Source organism: Morone saxatilis, unplaced genomic scaffold (genome assembly GCF_004916995.1).
Source record: "Morone saxatilis isolate NCDOM2014 unplaced genomic scaffold, NCSU_SB_2.0 Contig16, whole genome shotgun sequence".
Taxonomy (NCBI): domain Eukaryota; kingdom Metazoa; phylum Chordata; class Actinopteri; family Moronidae; genus Morone; species Morone saxatilis.
The window spans coordinates 19,775,673-19,788,783 of NW_023339718.1; the positions used below are offsets into that span (position 1 = coordinate 19,775,673).

General features: G+C 41.4%; 1 protein-coding gene across 1 annotated transcript in view; it reads left to right on the forward strand.

The window, feature by feature from the left end:
* wdfy3 (WD repeat and FYVE domain containing 3) overlaps positions 1 to 13,111 on the forward strand; it is a 91,587-nt gene that overhangs the window by 56,019 nt on the left and 22,457 nt on the right. The window contains exons 19-35 of the mRNA XM_035658294.1: positions 1,034 to 1,252; positions 1,745 to 1,926; positions 3,385 to 3,616; positions 3,858 to 4,018; positions 5,407 to 5,518; positions 5,852 to 6,042; positions 6,400 to 6,552; positions 6,888 to 6,961; positions 7,139 to 7,300; positions 7,408 to 7,502; positions 7,621 to 7,741; positions 7,986 to 8,203; positions 9,164 to 9,360; positions 9,952 to 10,086; positions 10,899 to 11,078; positions 11,784 to 12,017; positions 12,248 to 12,347. Coding sequence (XP_035514187.1) covers positions 1,034 to 1,252; positions 1,745 to 1,926; positions 3,385 to 3,616; positions 3,858 to 4,018; positions 5,407 to 5,518; positions 5,852 to 6,042; positions 6,400 to 6,552; positions 6,888 to 6,961; positions 7,139 to 7,300; positions 7,408 to 7,502; positions 7,621 to 7,741; positions 7,986 to 8,203; positions 9,164 to 9,360; positions 9,952 to 10,086; positions 10,899 to 11,078; positions 11,784 to 12,017; positions 12,248 to 12,347 — 2,766 coding nt within the window. The remainder of the gene's footprint in view (positions 1 to 1,033; positions 1,253 to 1,744; positions 1,927 to 3,384; positions 3,617 to 3,857; positions 4,019 to 5,406; positions 5,519 to 5,851; positions 6,043 to 6,399; positions 6,553 to 6,887; positions 6,962 to 7,138; positions 7,301 to 7,407; positions 7,503 to 7,620; positions 7,742 to 7,985; positions 8,204 to 9,163; positions 9,361 to 9,951; positions 10,087 to 10,898; positions 11,079 to 11,783; positions 12,018 to 12,247; positions 12,348 to 13,111) is intronic.

Genomic DNA, 13,111 nt, shown 5'->3' on the forward strand with positions numbered 1-13,111 from the left:
TCACATCCGAGTCCCACGAGTCCATAGTCAACTCCACAAATAACAATGTAATGCAGTGGTACCAAAGAGATGCATTTACTGTAGCTTGTAGTTGGATCTGTCCTCCAGTGAGGCCTAATACAAAAATCAATCCATGCTCAGAGCAGGTGGTGGTGTGCCAGAAGACAGTGAATTATGGTCTTCTGGCCAATTTTAGTTTGGTCCAGTCTGATAAACTGTTGAGGGACAGCCTGATCCCGAGGCACAGCTGTGAAGTGCATCGTTGTGAAGTGTAAGTTCAGCTGCAGGACAGTGTGGCTCATGGTGCCTTCAGATTTGGCAGCTCAGTCCAACACAGTCTCACTTATTTTGATGTGGCTCCATCATTTTTGCTTTATTTGATAGCAGCACAAGATATTATCTGCCTAAATCTGCCATGAAGGCTGAGTTTTGGTCTGTAGTTGTGTCTAACAAAAAGCTATTCTGTATAAATAATCTTGACGTAATTTATTTTCCAGAGATAAAGTGCTGAAGCAAAATAATTACAAACATTATGAATGAAATTAAACTTATTTGTAGAGGTGAGACAAGATGACTCAAGGGGCTTACTGATACTTCCAAGATCATAAATAGCATTAAGACAAAATGAGAGTGGTAATATAAAACTAAACTAAAATAAAGTTTAAGCTGTAACGCATGAATACATTCACATTACGCACTTTGTTTCTGCAACAAAACGGGAATAAAGAAGCTTTTTACGGTGGAAACCCATAATGCTGTACACACCATGGTGTGTGTCCTATTTTACCCTGTTCATTGTTACAATATCAAGGTTTGCATGTTATGGAAGGTAGCACTTCAATTTGGTCTGTTCATGTTGTTTTGCAAATCTCAGAGCAAAATCTGTGCTGTGTAGAAAACAATTGGAATAAACAGATCACACTGTAGTTGTCTCCACAGTTGCAATAACATACTAGTGTGCACTTTTTATAATATATATAAGAGAATTGCACCAATAGGTAATCTTTTTTAATTCCACCTCTTTCTCTTCCAGGGGAGCGCTTGTTCCCTCCTCCGTCAGGCCTGAGCTACTCCACCTGGTTCTGCGTGGAGCGTTTCAGTACAGCTCCTCAGGCCCACCCGGTGCGACTGCTGACCATCGTCCGCCGGGCCACGTCCTCGGAGCAGCACTATGTCTGCCTGGCCGTTGTTCTGTCCACCAAAGATCGCTCGCTCACTGTCTCCACCAAGGAAGAACTGCTGCAGACCTACTGTGAGTCCAGTAGTGACATTTATTTATTATTGTGTGTGGTGGTGACCTTGCTGTGAGTGAAATCAACATATATTCTAAGCCATTGAGATATTTAGTATGTTTGTGAAATTTGACATACAAACACAGTATGGTTTTTGAATGGCTTGGTCCTGTGCGTATTGTAGACATGATACATGACATAATGCATGTTCTTAACGATGGAATTAATCATCTCAGTGTGTATTTGAATTTAGAAACTGTTTATTTATTGTATTGCAATGGCAATACTAAGTTTTTTAAGTATTGCCCTGTTAATGGTGGGTTTGGAGCAAAGCAAGAGACAGAACAACAAAGGGGAGGGTGGTAACGTGAGGGAGGTCTGCACATTTATGACACCTTATAAAACTGTCCCTTGTGGGATTTGAGTCAGTAACCCAGAGTGAATGTTTTTAAGTCTGCCCCAGCCCCCTGACTCATCGATATCCCCCCCGCTTCCCTCCCCCTATCAAGCAGCGGACGAGTCGAGTGAAGAAGCCTCCTTCTATGAGATCCTGCCCTGCTGTGCTCGTTTCCGCTGCGGCGAGCTGATCGCTGAGGGCCAGTGGCACCACCTGGTGCTGGTCATGAGCAAAGGCATGTTGAAGAACAGTATGGCTACGCTGTACATCGATGGCCAGCTTATAAACACTGTCAAGGTAAAGTTATAGACTGAATTATATCATATATGAACAGCATCTCAGGAAAATTCTTCCTCAGCGGTTTGCTGGACTTATCCTTTAATGGAAGTACTGACACACACATTGTGTTACTGTGAAAATCATTGTTATACATTATCATTACTGAAATCAGTAATCTATGTACAGTTCTGTGCAGATTATAGATTCCCAAATTAGGGCTGCAACTAATGATTCCATATGTGATTTGTCTGTTGATAATTCTTCAAGCAAATGGGTTATACTGTTGTTTAGTCAATGTAAATGTTGAAAAAAAGATTAAAGACTCATCACAGATTACTAAATCCTTAGGAGGTGTCTTCAAATGTATCTGATTAACAGTCCGAAACCCAAAGTCTCAAACAGAGATCAGACATCTGAGAATCTGAAACTAGAGAATGTTTGGTATTTTAAATGTATTTTATTTTATGTCAATCAGCTTAGTGATTATTCAGCCTTTCGTTTCGGCACTATTACAAATATACAGTCCCTTTCCAAGAGGATATGTTCAGAATATGCTGATGTGCATTATTTCCTTATCTCATTATCATTTAACGTTGATGGCTACACAGTAGACAGTAGTGGAGTAGATGTGATCGTGCATCATTATTTCCCCGCATATACCAAAAGGAGCTGTGAGTGACTGGTTGTGGAGAGCCGTCCCATCCACAGATTGCACTCATTTTAAGTCACTCTAAGGCACAGTGCTAATATTATAGAAAATAGAATCAGCAACCAAGGAAGTAATGGAATTAGCAGTTATTTGCTCTGGAGTTAAATTAGCTCAGAATGTTCAGATCACTGACTTCTTCTTTTGATTAAGATGAAGCACAGAAATACATTTCTAAACCAGAAGCGCAGCAGTCAGCGGACTGTGATGTGGCTTGCGGTTTAGTGACTTTAGATCCCCCTGAGATAAGAGAGCAGAGCAGGGAAATGGCTCGGCAGACCGCAAGTCTCAGCTTCCTTTCAGCACCCCTGATAACGACGGCTTCATTTCCTGCTGAGGTCGTCACTCTGGAAACAACAAGCTGGTCATATGTATCTTATGTGTCTGTGTGCATGTAAGGGTGTACTTGTGGTTTTTATGTCACCTGTCAGTGGGTGTAAAGCACAAATTTTCTGTATTAAATATGAAGTCTCTAAGGATCCCTTGGGTGCTCTTGATAGCAAAAATCCACCTACTAGCAAGAACAATAGTAGCTTTCATAAAGCTCATGAGTCCTGACCTTTGATTTACCTCTACCTGATTTATCTCTACCATTTGAATCTTAACCCTCTGTACACCCGTAGCTATCAATGTTCCACTATTGTGTATCATAAAGGGCTGTATATTAATCTTAAGATCATTTTTCAACTTATGAAATTGGCAATTATCAGAAAATAGTGAAAAATGGCCATTACAAGTTCCCGGGGCTCAAAGTGTTCCCTCTCCTCCAGCTCCACTACATCCACAGTGCACCAGGCGGCTCGGGCTCCACCAACCCTCCTGTGATGAGCACCGTGTACGGGTACGTGGGGACGCCGCCTGCCCAACGCCAGCTCTCCAGCCTGGTGTGGCGTCTGGGGCCTAGCCACTTCCTGGAGGAAGTCATGCCTGCCACCAGCGTTGCCGCCATCTATGAACTGGGACCCATCTATGTGGGCAGCTTCCAGGCCGTCTACCTGCCCTGTGAGTGGTCCTTCTGGTTTAATGCTCCAGGGGGGTGTGCAAAAAATCATCTAATCTTTAAGTGTCACTCTTTTACTCTACCATCTTCTTCTCTTTTTTCTCTTTTTTTCTATCCTTAATAACATATTATACTTACTAACCTTCCTTTTTGTAATTTTATCCCCTTTCCTCACGCATTTCTGTAAATTTGTATTCCTTTTTTATCCTTATGTTTCCCTCGTCTGACTTTGTATCGTCCCAGGTAAAGACTCAAAGACCGAGGTAGCACCTACCTCTCCAGTGGCTTTGGTACCAGAGGAGAAGGTGTCCTTCAGTCTCTATGCCCTTTCTGTCTCTACACTCACCGTTGCCAAGATCAGGAAAGTCTACAATAAACTGGACAGCAAAGCCATCGCCAAACAGGTTAGACACCATGCTAGTTTTGTGTTTAATTAAAGCCACTGTCGGTAGCATTTCAGAATTCACGACTTTGACAACTTTGTTAAATGGAAGCATGGAGACTGAAAAAATGACACTGAGATGAATGAGCTGAAAGCATTGTCTGGTTTACTGTCAGATATACTATAAAAGTAAAGGAATCAACCAATTTCATCAAAGTCATTTTCAATCGAGACACAACTGTTGTAGCAGATGTGCTTTTTATTAACTTACTGAGTGAGTTGGAAGAGACTGAGCGGAGGAGGCCGGAGTGTTGGGCTCACTGACTTACATTACATCATGTCAGACTGATGTAACTGAGTGAAAAAAGGAAACAGCTCTTTTCCTCAGCCACAGTGCAGTGCGGTGACGTCTTCAGTGCAGACCTTTAGCAAAATTGCAAAGTTTGCAGAGAAGAAAGATTTTTATCTTAAATAATAAATAAAGATGCACATAAAGAATTCTGTGGAGGTTTCTTTTGCTCACTCTCTATTTATAAATGTAAACACACACACACGACACCAGCCACACAGCACACACACACACACACACAGCACCACACCAGCCACACAGCACGACACATACAGACATACATGCATTTGCATACTGGCGTGCAAAGGTCAAATTCTCTTCTCTACAAAAAATATGCATTCAGTATACTTGCATGGATGTTCATTCACACACACATATATGAATTTACAGTGAGTAACACACCATCCTTTTATCCCACCAAAAGTGTGTTTAAGCTCCAAATGAGCTCCCTCCTCCATCCTTATCTCTCTCCCCACCTGTCAAGTTCTTTCCTAGCCTGCTCTGCTTTCCCTGCTGAGCCTCGACCCACGACGACTCACAGGAAGCGAACAGAAAAGAAGTGCAGAGGCAGCATTTCTGCTGCAGTATGGACCTGTTGTAGAATAGGAAGAGAGTGGTTTATTGTACCAGCAGTTAAGAGAATATATTAGCGTTTTTGTATTATTCAAATTCAGACTGGAACATTTTTTTCTTATTAAAGCTAGAAAAATGCCACATAAAGGCAGTTGTTACAGTAATTTTTTAATCCTTTTTCACTTGCTTAATTGGCCATCATGTTAAAATGAATAAATAGAGCTTGATAAATACAGTATTATTAAAAAAAGAAAAGAAAGAGGTCGTTGAAAGTTCAGACAAACACAAACAGCCACATCCACAGCAAACAGTGTTCAAACCCTGCACAAAACAAAATAAATCTATAGGCAAAGAATATATGGGATAAATATGACAAATGAGAACGTGTGAGGGAAATGGCTTAATAAAGCCATAAAAAAAGTGTGAGTCTGTGTGTTCTTTTTGCTTGGGATATTTTTTACTGAACCAGTTCTTCCCCCTGTCTTTAGCTCACTGTGTCCTCTCATGAAAATGCCACTCCGGTCAAGCTGATTCATAACGCTGCCGGCCACCTCAACGGGCCAGCGCGTACCATTGGAGCCGGAGTCATTGGATACTTAGGTAAACCAAAACAAACAACCCATAATATCAGCAACAAATGCTGTTTTATACAGTATTGTTGTCAATGCTCAGAGACTCATGAGATTTGGTACAGAAGATGCAGAAAAGGAACATTTACAGGAGTCACCAAAACAGTCCGAACTGCATTTTTAAATAGAAAAATATATTTTATGAGCCCTCATCTTGTGATATTCATCAAACTGTCTAGCAAAATATCTAAATTAGCATTTTATTCTTGAGCTCAGCATGATGAATGTAATTGAATTTATCATATTCACTCTGCAGATTTTTTTTGAAATTAAAATGCACCTTTCCCTCTTTTTACCCCCTCAGGAGTCCGTGCCTTCGTCGCCAAACCTGTGGCCACCAACCTGCAGTATGTGGGTGGGGCGGCAGCCATCTTGGGCCTGGTTGCCATGGCGTCAGATGTGGAGGGGCTGTATGCAGCTGTCAAAGCTTTGGTCTGTGTTGTAAAAAGCAACCCGTTGGCCAGTAAGGAGATGGAGCGCATCAAAGGCTACCAGGTTAGATACAGTTGAACACTGGTCACATAACAAGTGTTAATATTCTGGATTTTTCCTGTGGCTGAAAAAAGCAGGTAAACAACATTTGTTTGTGTCAGAAAAATTTGGCATTGTTTTTTTTTTTTGACACTCCTCTTATTTTCACAACTTTATATTAAGTTACAGACTTACAGTTCCAGAGATTTTATACATCCACTAAGGTTTTACTTTAGCCGCCAGCCGCTAGCCTTCCTTCAAATAATTCTTAGTTTTTGGAACCTAATTATTTTAATTTGTTCGAAACAAAAATGTGATGCAATCCTGAATGCAATGATGTATGATTGTTAAAATATGTCTGCTGTTGTCCGTCCCTCGTAGCTGTTAGCTATGCTGCTGAAGAAGAAGCGCTCGTTGCTCAACAGCCACATCCTCCACCTCACCTTCTCTCTGGTGGGAACAGTTGACAGTGGCCATGAGACCTCCATCATTCCCAACTCGACCGCCTTCCAGGACCTGCTCTGTGACTTTGAGGTGAGCACTTAGGAGGGCATAGTGGTAAAAAAAATAAAAGTAATTAAATTCTACAGCATTATTGCCGTCCAGCAGTTAAAAGAACTTAGTCTGCAATTTTGGCAGCTGACCAGCCATGAGCATCTTGTTCCACTTATAGCCCTACCTGGCGGGTATATTTTGTCTGTATTGGCTGCTGTGACCAGATGAGAAAAAAAGTTTCTTACTTGGCTGTTGATACCTTTGAGAAACTGGGCCTCTCTGTGCCAAGATGCCACCTCTTTTTGCCAGCAAGTTTGCTTTGCCAAACACAACTTGTGTCGCAGAGGTCTCAGTCTGCTCCTTCTGCTCCTCAGGTCTGGCTCCACGCTCCCTACGAGCTCCATCTGTCTCTGTTTGAGCATTTCATCGAACTGCTGACAGAATCCAGGCAAGTGTCAGAACTTTCTTTTCCTTGTGATGTGCCTGAATAATATGATTAAATAGTGAATCATAATAAATATTATTTTACTGAAGACGTTATTTGGCACCATTTCTTCCTTTTTGATGTCATCATTTCAGTAAAGAAGCTCATCCAACTGTGTGTACCACTTTCTGTATTTAACAGTGAGGCGGCTAAAAATGCCAAACTGCTGAGAGAGTTTCAGCTGATCCCCAGACTGCTGCTGACCCTGAGAGACACCTCACTGTCCCAGCCGACTGTAGCTGCCATCAGCAACGTGCTCAGTCTGCTGCTGCAAGGCTTCCCCAACCCATATGATCTGCTGCGGTAAACACATGTTCTAAACTTTTTCTATAAGCAGGAGTGAGATATTCCAAAAAACTGGGGAATGGAAAGCAAAAACTCAAACAAAATGTCCTTTTTGTTTTTTATAGGTTTGGCCAGTTCATCTCCTCCACTCTGCCCACGTTTGCAGTGTGTGAGAAGTTTGTCATCATGGAAATCAATAACGAGGAGAAGATTGATGGAGGTAACTATCTAAAATAGATACATATTTTTTTAGTTAATTGTATCAGCCTGTTTTGACCAGTGGAATGAATGACATTATTTCTAACTGTTTGCTTATGAAAACCTTTTTGTGTCTGCAGGTAATGATGATGATTTCGGCGGTCTACTGTCAGCCAACCTCATTCTGTTGAGAAACCGACTGCTGGACAACCTGCTCAGACTGCTCTTCACCACCAAAGAGAAGTGTTCTGTCAATGCCCAGTAAGACTCCTCCCATATCAAAAGTGTTCAAATGTGAATATCCTGGATCTGAGAAACATTTTTACCAATAAAGCAAAGCAGCCATTAATTAGAATGCTTACATCATTTTCACTTACAACGTTAAAAGTAATCTTAGTATAATATGAATATAATATAATATAATAATTAATTAGACTGCATGTTAGAAGTAACACTGGCTGTAGACCATCTGTTGACTCCATGTGCTCTCCGTCTCCCCCTGCAGGGCCTGTGAGGAGATGGTGCGGACGCTGGGCTTTGATTGGCTCTTGATGTTCATGGAGGAACACCTTCACTCGAGCACGGTCACTGCAGCTCTGTGGATCCTGGTAGTGCTGCTCTCCAACCAGTCCATCCTCAACCGCTTTAAAGAGGGCTTGTGTGGAGGCGGCTGGCTGGACCACACTGATTCTGTCCTGACCAATAAGATCGGCACAGTGCTGGGTGAGTGCTTGAGCCTGGGGTGGCTTCATGGCCAATAGTGGCAACGCATTTAGCGAATAAAATCTGACACTGTATTGACAATCACATTCCCTAACACAAGAGTCAGAAGCATGCAGCAATAATGTGCAGTATGTATACTGTATGTTGTAATATGGCTCAGCAGACGCCTCTCCTCATTCTGGCAACGCTTTCCGTCGGAGTTGGCCTTCATTCAGTAAACAGAAAGCTGCACAGTTTGTGCGCCGCACAGCCAAGGGTTTGTCTTCTTATTTTTTGCCTCCCTGCACTCCCTGCTGCTGCGACCATAGTGCCTCCTGAGCTCAATGGTTTTCAACCTTGTTGTGCAGTTTTGCTTCAAAATTATGATTTTTATTTTCTCTTTACAGGCCTTTTTATGCTGTAATTATTCACTATTTAAACAAATTGATAATAAAAATAAAGAGAATGCTCACAAAGGTGTATTATTAGTTTTTTTTTTTTAAGTTTTCTTTTTTTTTTTTTACTTTAACAACATTACCACGTCACCAATATCATCTTACCAATGTACAGGTTGAGAACCATTGACATTGCTTATGAAAACCTTGCTGAGTAGTGACATGGCCTAACAGAACTACCACTGCTGTAGCATTGTCAGAATGTGTGCTCTCAGGTTGAAGCCCTTAGTTTCTTTTAGATTTGGATTTTGTCATCCAGCTCAACCAAATCCTTATCTTTGAAGGTACTCTGTTATTGCTCAGTTTACGATTTGAATCCTGCCTGATTAGCTCAGTTAGAAGATTACAATACTGGGTTATTACTATAACCACCTCCTTGATACATCCCAAACCATGTACAACAGCTGTATTCAGAGTTGCCAATAGGTGCCTTAGTCAATGTGGTAATGCCACCTGTTTACCTTCAAGCAATATTCTTAACATTCACTCCTCAATTTACTTTCTACCCCCCGCCCCCCTTCTTTAGGCTTCAATGTGGGCCGCAGTGCTGGTGGGCGCTCCACGCTGCGAGAGATCAACCGGGATGCTTGCCACTTCCCAGGATTCCCTGTTCTGCAGACACTGCTGCCCAAACACACCAACGTCCCTGAGCTCTACTTCCTGCTCATGGCGCTGTTCCTGCAGCAGCCTGTCACAGAGCTGCCAGACAGCCTGCAGGTACATGTTAGTATACCCAACCTTTTTTCTTTCTCTACATTTTACTGAACAAATTAATGCAGGTTCTTTTTTTTCTCTAAAAATCAGTATCTATGAAATTCAAAAAGTAGACTTCATTTATTTCTTCCTAAAATTAAACTTTTTCAGAAATGATCCTCCTTTGGGATTTATGCAGTGACAAATGGTTACAATATTACATCTGAAGCATGTACTGAAAGTGGCATTTCAGTATGTACATATCATTACATATGCTTCATACCCTCGAGAAGTTGTGTTTACATCTTTTTTAACTATGTTATTTGTCAAGGGGTGGACAAACTCTTGCATACACCTCTATAGGGTATTCTACTATACACACTTTTATCTGGCATGGCTAACAACAAATCAGTAGAAAAAGCTGAAATTCATCAATTGTAACTTGTAACCACATGTAGAGTTTGCCACAGAGCCCTGATGCCTGATATACAGATATTAGCAGTTTCCAGGAGTAAAAACAGCACGTAGATGGAAGAACACACACGCAGCTTGTGCCAATGTAGTACCTAATAATAATATGTAGTGTGTATATTACCCCAGTGTGTGTTTTTGTCTCCTCAGTTTGATCTGGACTCTATCTGGACGTTCATCTTTGGCATGCCAGCCTCCAGTGCGACAGTAGTGAGCTCCATCCACAATGTGTGCACCGAGGCTGCCTTCCTGCTGCTGGCCATGCTGCGCAGCATGCTCAACCTGGTGAGAACAAAACCTTTGGTTCTTCATAAATCCGTCTTTGTTATTTTCAAGAAGAACATAATTATGACGGTAAAAGCCCAGACAAATGAAGTTGAAAAAAATCAAACAGAACGAAAAAAAAACACCTAAAAACCGAGAATGAAAGCATAATCCAGCTGTCTGTGTCAGATGTTCTACAGTATACATTCGTAATTGGAGTTCTCTCAAAACTTGTTTTGTTAATGAATGTACAAAACAATTTATTTTTAATTTCTCAATATTTAAATTGAATAGGCAATGCTTAAGAGAAACCTCTTTACCCAGAATTTGACTAATTAAATCCAACACCTTTTCCCAAAAGCAGATTACCTTTGAACACACACACAGAGCTTATGTGTCTTGAGAGACTCTAATATGTGAGAGGTTTCAGAGGGTTCATTTGTCCTTTTCAAGTGGTTGCTTATGTTGGATTTCCCTGCAGTTGCTTGCCTGGATTCCTTAAAGACGTCTTCTTAAGCTCCATTAATCCAGGAAAAATGACTGGGCACACATGCTGTTTTTATCCTCACCCACGCACTCACACCTGGGAGTTTCTCAGTAAATCACACTGTGCTCACTGCTGGTTGCTGAGACAAGCTTCACTCAACCTCCTGGGAAGTGCCTCACTGACGGCGCAGGCTGCAGCTGAACGAGTTCCACTTTTTACTTGGATCCTCCAAACTAGTCGCTGATTTGAACTAAAAAACTAGCACCACTGCTTTAGATATGACGTTTGAATAAAAAAGGTTCAGTCTAATAAGTGCTTGACTTGTTTTCGTGTGTGTCTCTTACAGCCGTGGCAGTCAGAGGAGGAAGGTTCCTGGCTGAGGGAGTACCCGGTCACTCTCATGCAGTTCTTTAGGTATCTTTACCACAACGTGCCCGACCTGTCACCAATGTGGCACAGTCCTGATTTCCTCTGTGCTCTGGCAGCGACTGTCTTCCCTTTCAACATCAGGCCCTACTCTGAGATGGTAAGCCTCCACATTTTCTCCCCCGAAATAAATATGAAGCCAAATTTTTGGCACAAGTAAAGAAGCGATAGGAAATCTGTGACCTTTACTGGGGACTGTAAGGAAATGCAGCAATTTGAATAGCACTTCACCTTCTTCTACACAAATCTCTTCTCTCAATACTTTAAGTTCAAATGCATGAGTTGTTTTTGTTATAAGACTGAGAGAATGGGTGTGGAATTGGGTTTACAAGCAAAAAATCTAATTAGAAGAGCAAGTAATCACAGGTATTGATCAGTAACCCTATCAAGCCACTGCAGATTGTGATTTTCTCCTGTTGGGCAATAAATGCAGTAAGTTATTGCCCCGATGGAATCTCCTTGGAAATCATGGGCCCTGTAATTACTGTAAACTACTGCAGTTTAAAGAACATAATGCAGAAGAAAGGGTGTTTTCACACAGTTTACTTTCAGATAATTGCTTCTGCAGAGTGCCAAGCCATTGAATGAAGTTATTTGTTAGCAAAACATATCAGATAAAAGAACATGTACGAAGCAAGGCTGCACTGTAGAATAGGGAAATGAAGAAATGTCTCTAATTAAAAGTTTGTATGGTTTTCTGTAATAAAAAGTCTTTATTTTTATCCTGTACCTTGCTGAAGTACTGTTTTGTTTTAATTGTGAAAACAACAACTATTGACAAACTGTGTCTTTCCATCTGTTCCAGGTCAGTGATTTGGACGACGAGGCCGGTTCTCCCACCGAGGAGTTCAAGGCCTTTGCCGGGGACTCGGGTATGAATCGCAGCCAGTCTGAATACTGTAACGTGGGCTCCAAGACTTCTCTGACCAACCACCCAGCCAAAAAGTATGTCTTTGACTTCATGAGGGTCCTGATCATGGACAACCTCTGCATGACCCCGGCCAGCAAGCAGACACCCATCATTGACCTGCTGTTGGAGGTGAGTAAATATCCAGGGTGGATGGACACAGAATTTATAGCTTCAAATTATTATCCCATGTAGTGCCTTGGAGAACACATAATCACCTGTAGTTCTGAATATTTTTTTCTCATTTGATGACTAAAAGTTGATGACTAAAAGTTTTCAAATGCGAGCAAACCCATTGTTTACTCACCATAGCTCTTGGTAAATAATGACCCTAAATGTGTATGTCTGTTTTCTGGTACTAGGCGTCCCCTGAGCGCTCCACTAGAACTCAGCAGAAGGAGTTTCAGTCCAACATCCTGGATGGCGTCATGGAGCACCTTCTGGCTGCTGATGTCCTTCTAGGTCAGAACAAAGGCATCAACCCCTCATACAGACGGGCCCAGCCTCTCTCAGATTGTACAATTAGTAGATTCATTGTGCTCCAGTATTATATAGTTTTAAGATAAACATAAACCTTCAAACTATTTCCTCATGCGGCTGCTCACTGATGTTTCAGCTTACTTTAATGGTTCACTACCGGCCAAAATGGCTATTGACAAAAATAGCTGATGATTATACAGAAAATGGACCGGACAAGCATCCTGCAGGACAGCTTGGACCGATTTCTTAGTTGGCTCTGTGAGATGCTCTCATGATTGCATCATGAGTCAGCAGATCACAGCCCAAAGCCCAGAGAACTGCAAGTGTCTTTAGCATTTTACACAGATGCTTGTGTTATATTTAGTCTTCAGTCTGTAGTCTGTTGTTATGAATTAGATACATGTGGGCATAAACTATAAGACCATACAGCAAATGTGTATTTAATATGGTTTTGTCTTTTGAACACATCACCTCTGACCTTACCTCTTAATGTATCTAAGCTAGTAACCTATGGTATAGCTTGTTTTGCAGTATATCATTTATTATCATTTCTGTTAATAAAGGCACAGGACTTATATCATTCTGTCTATCAAGTCTTAAAAATACTCTAATTACAATAACTCTTTGAAAACACTGCAAATAACTGTAAACTGGGTAATATGGGTAGTAGTTTGCTGACTAGCCAGTAGCCAATGACTTTTGTTTAGTTATGTAATTATACCGTAAGACGGAAAATCCTTCAGTAT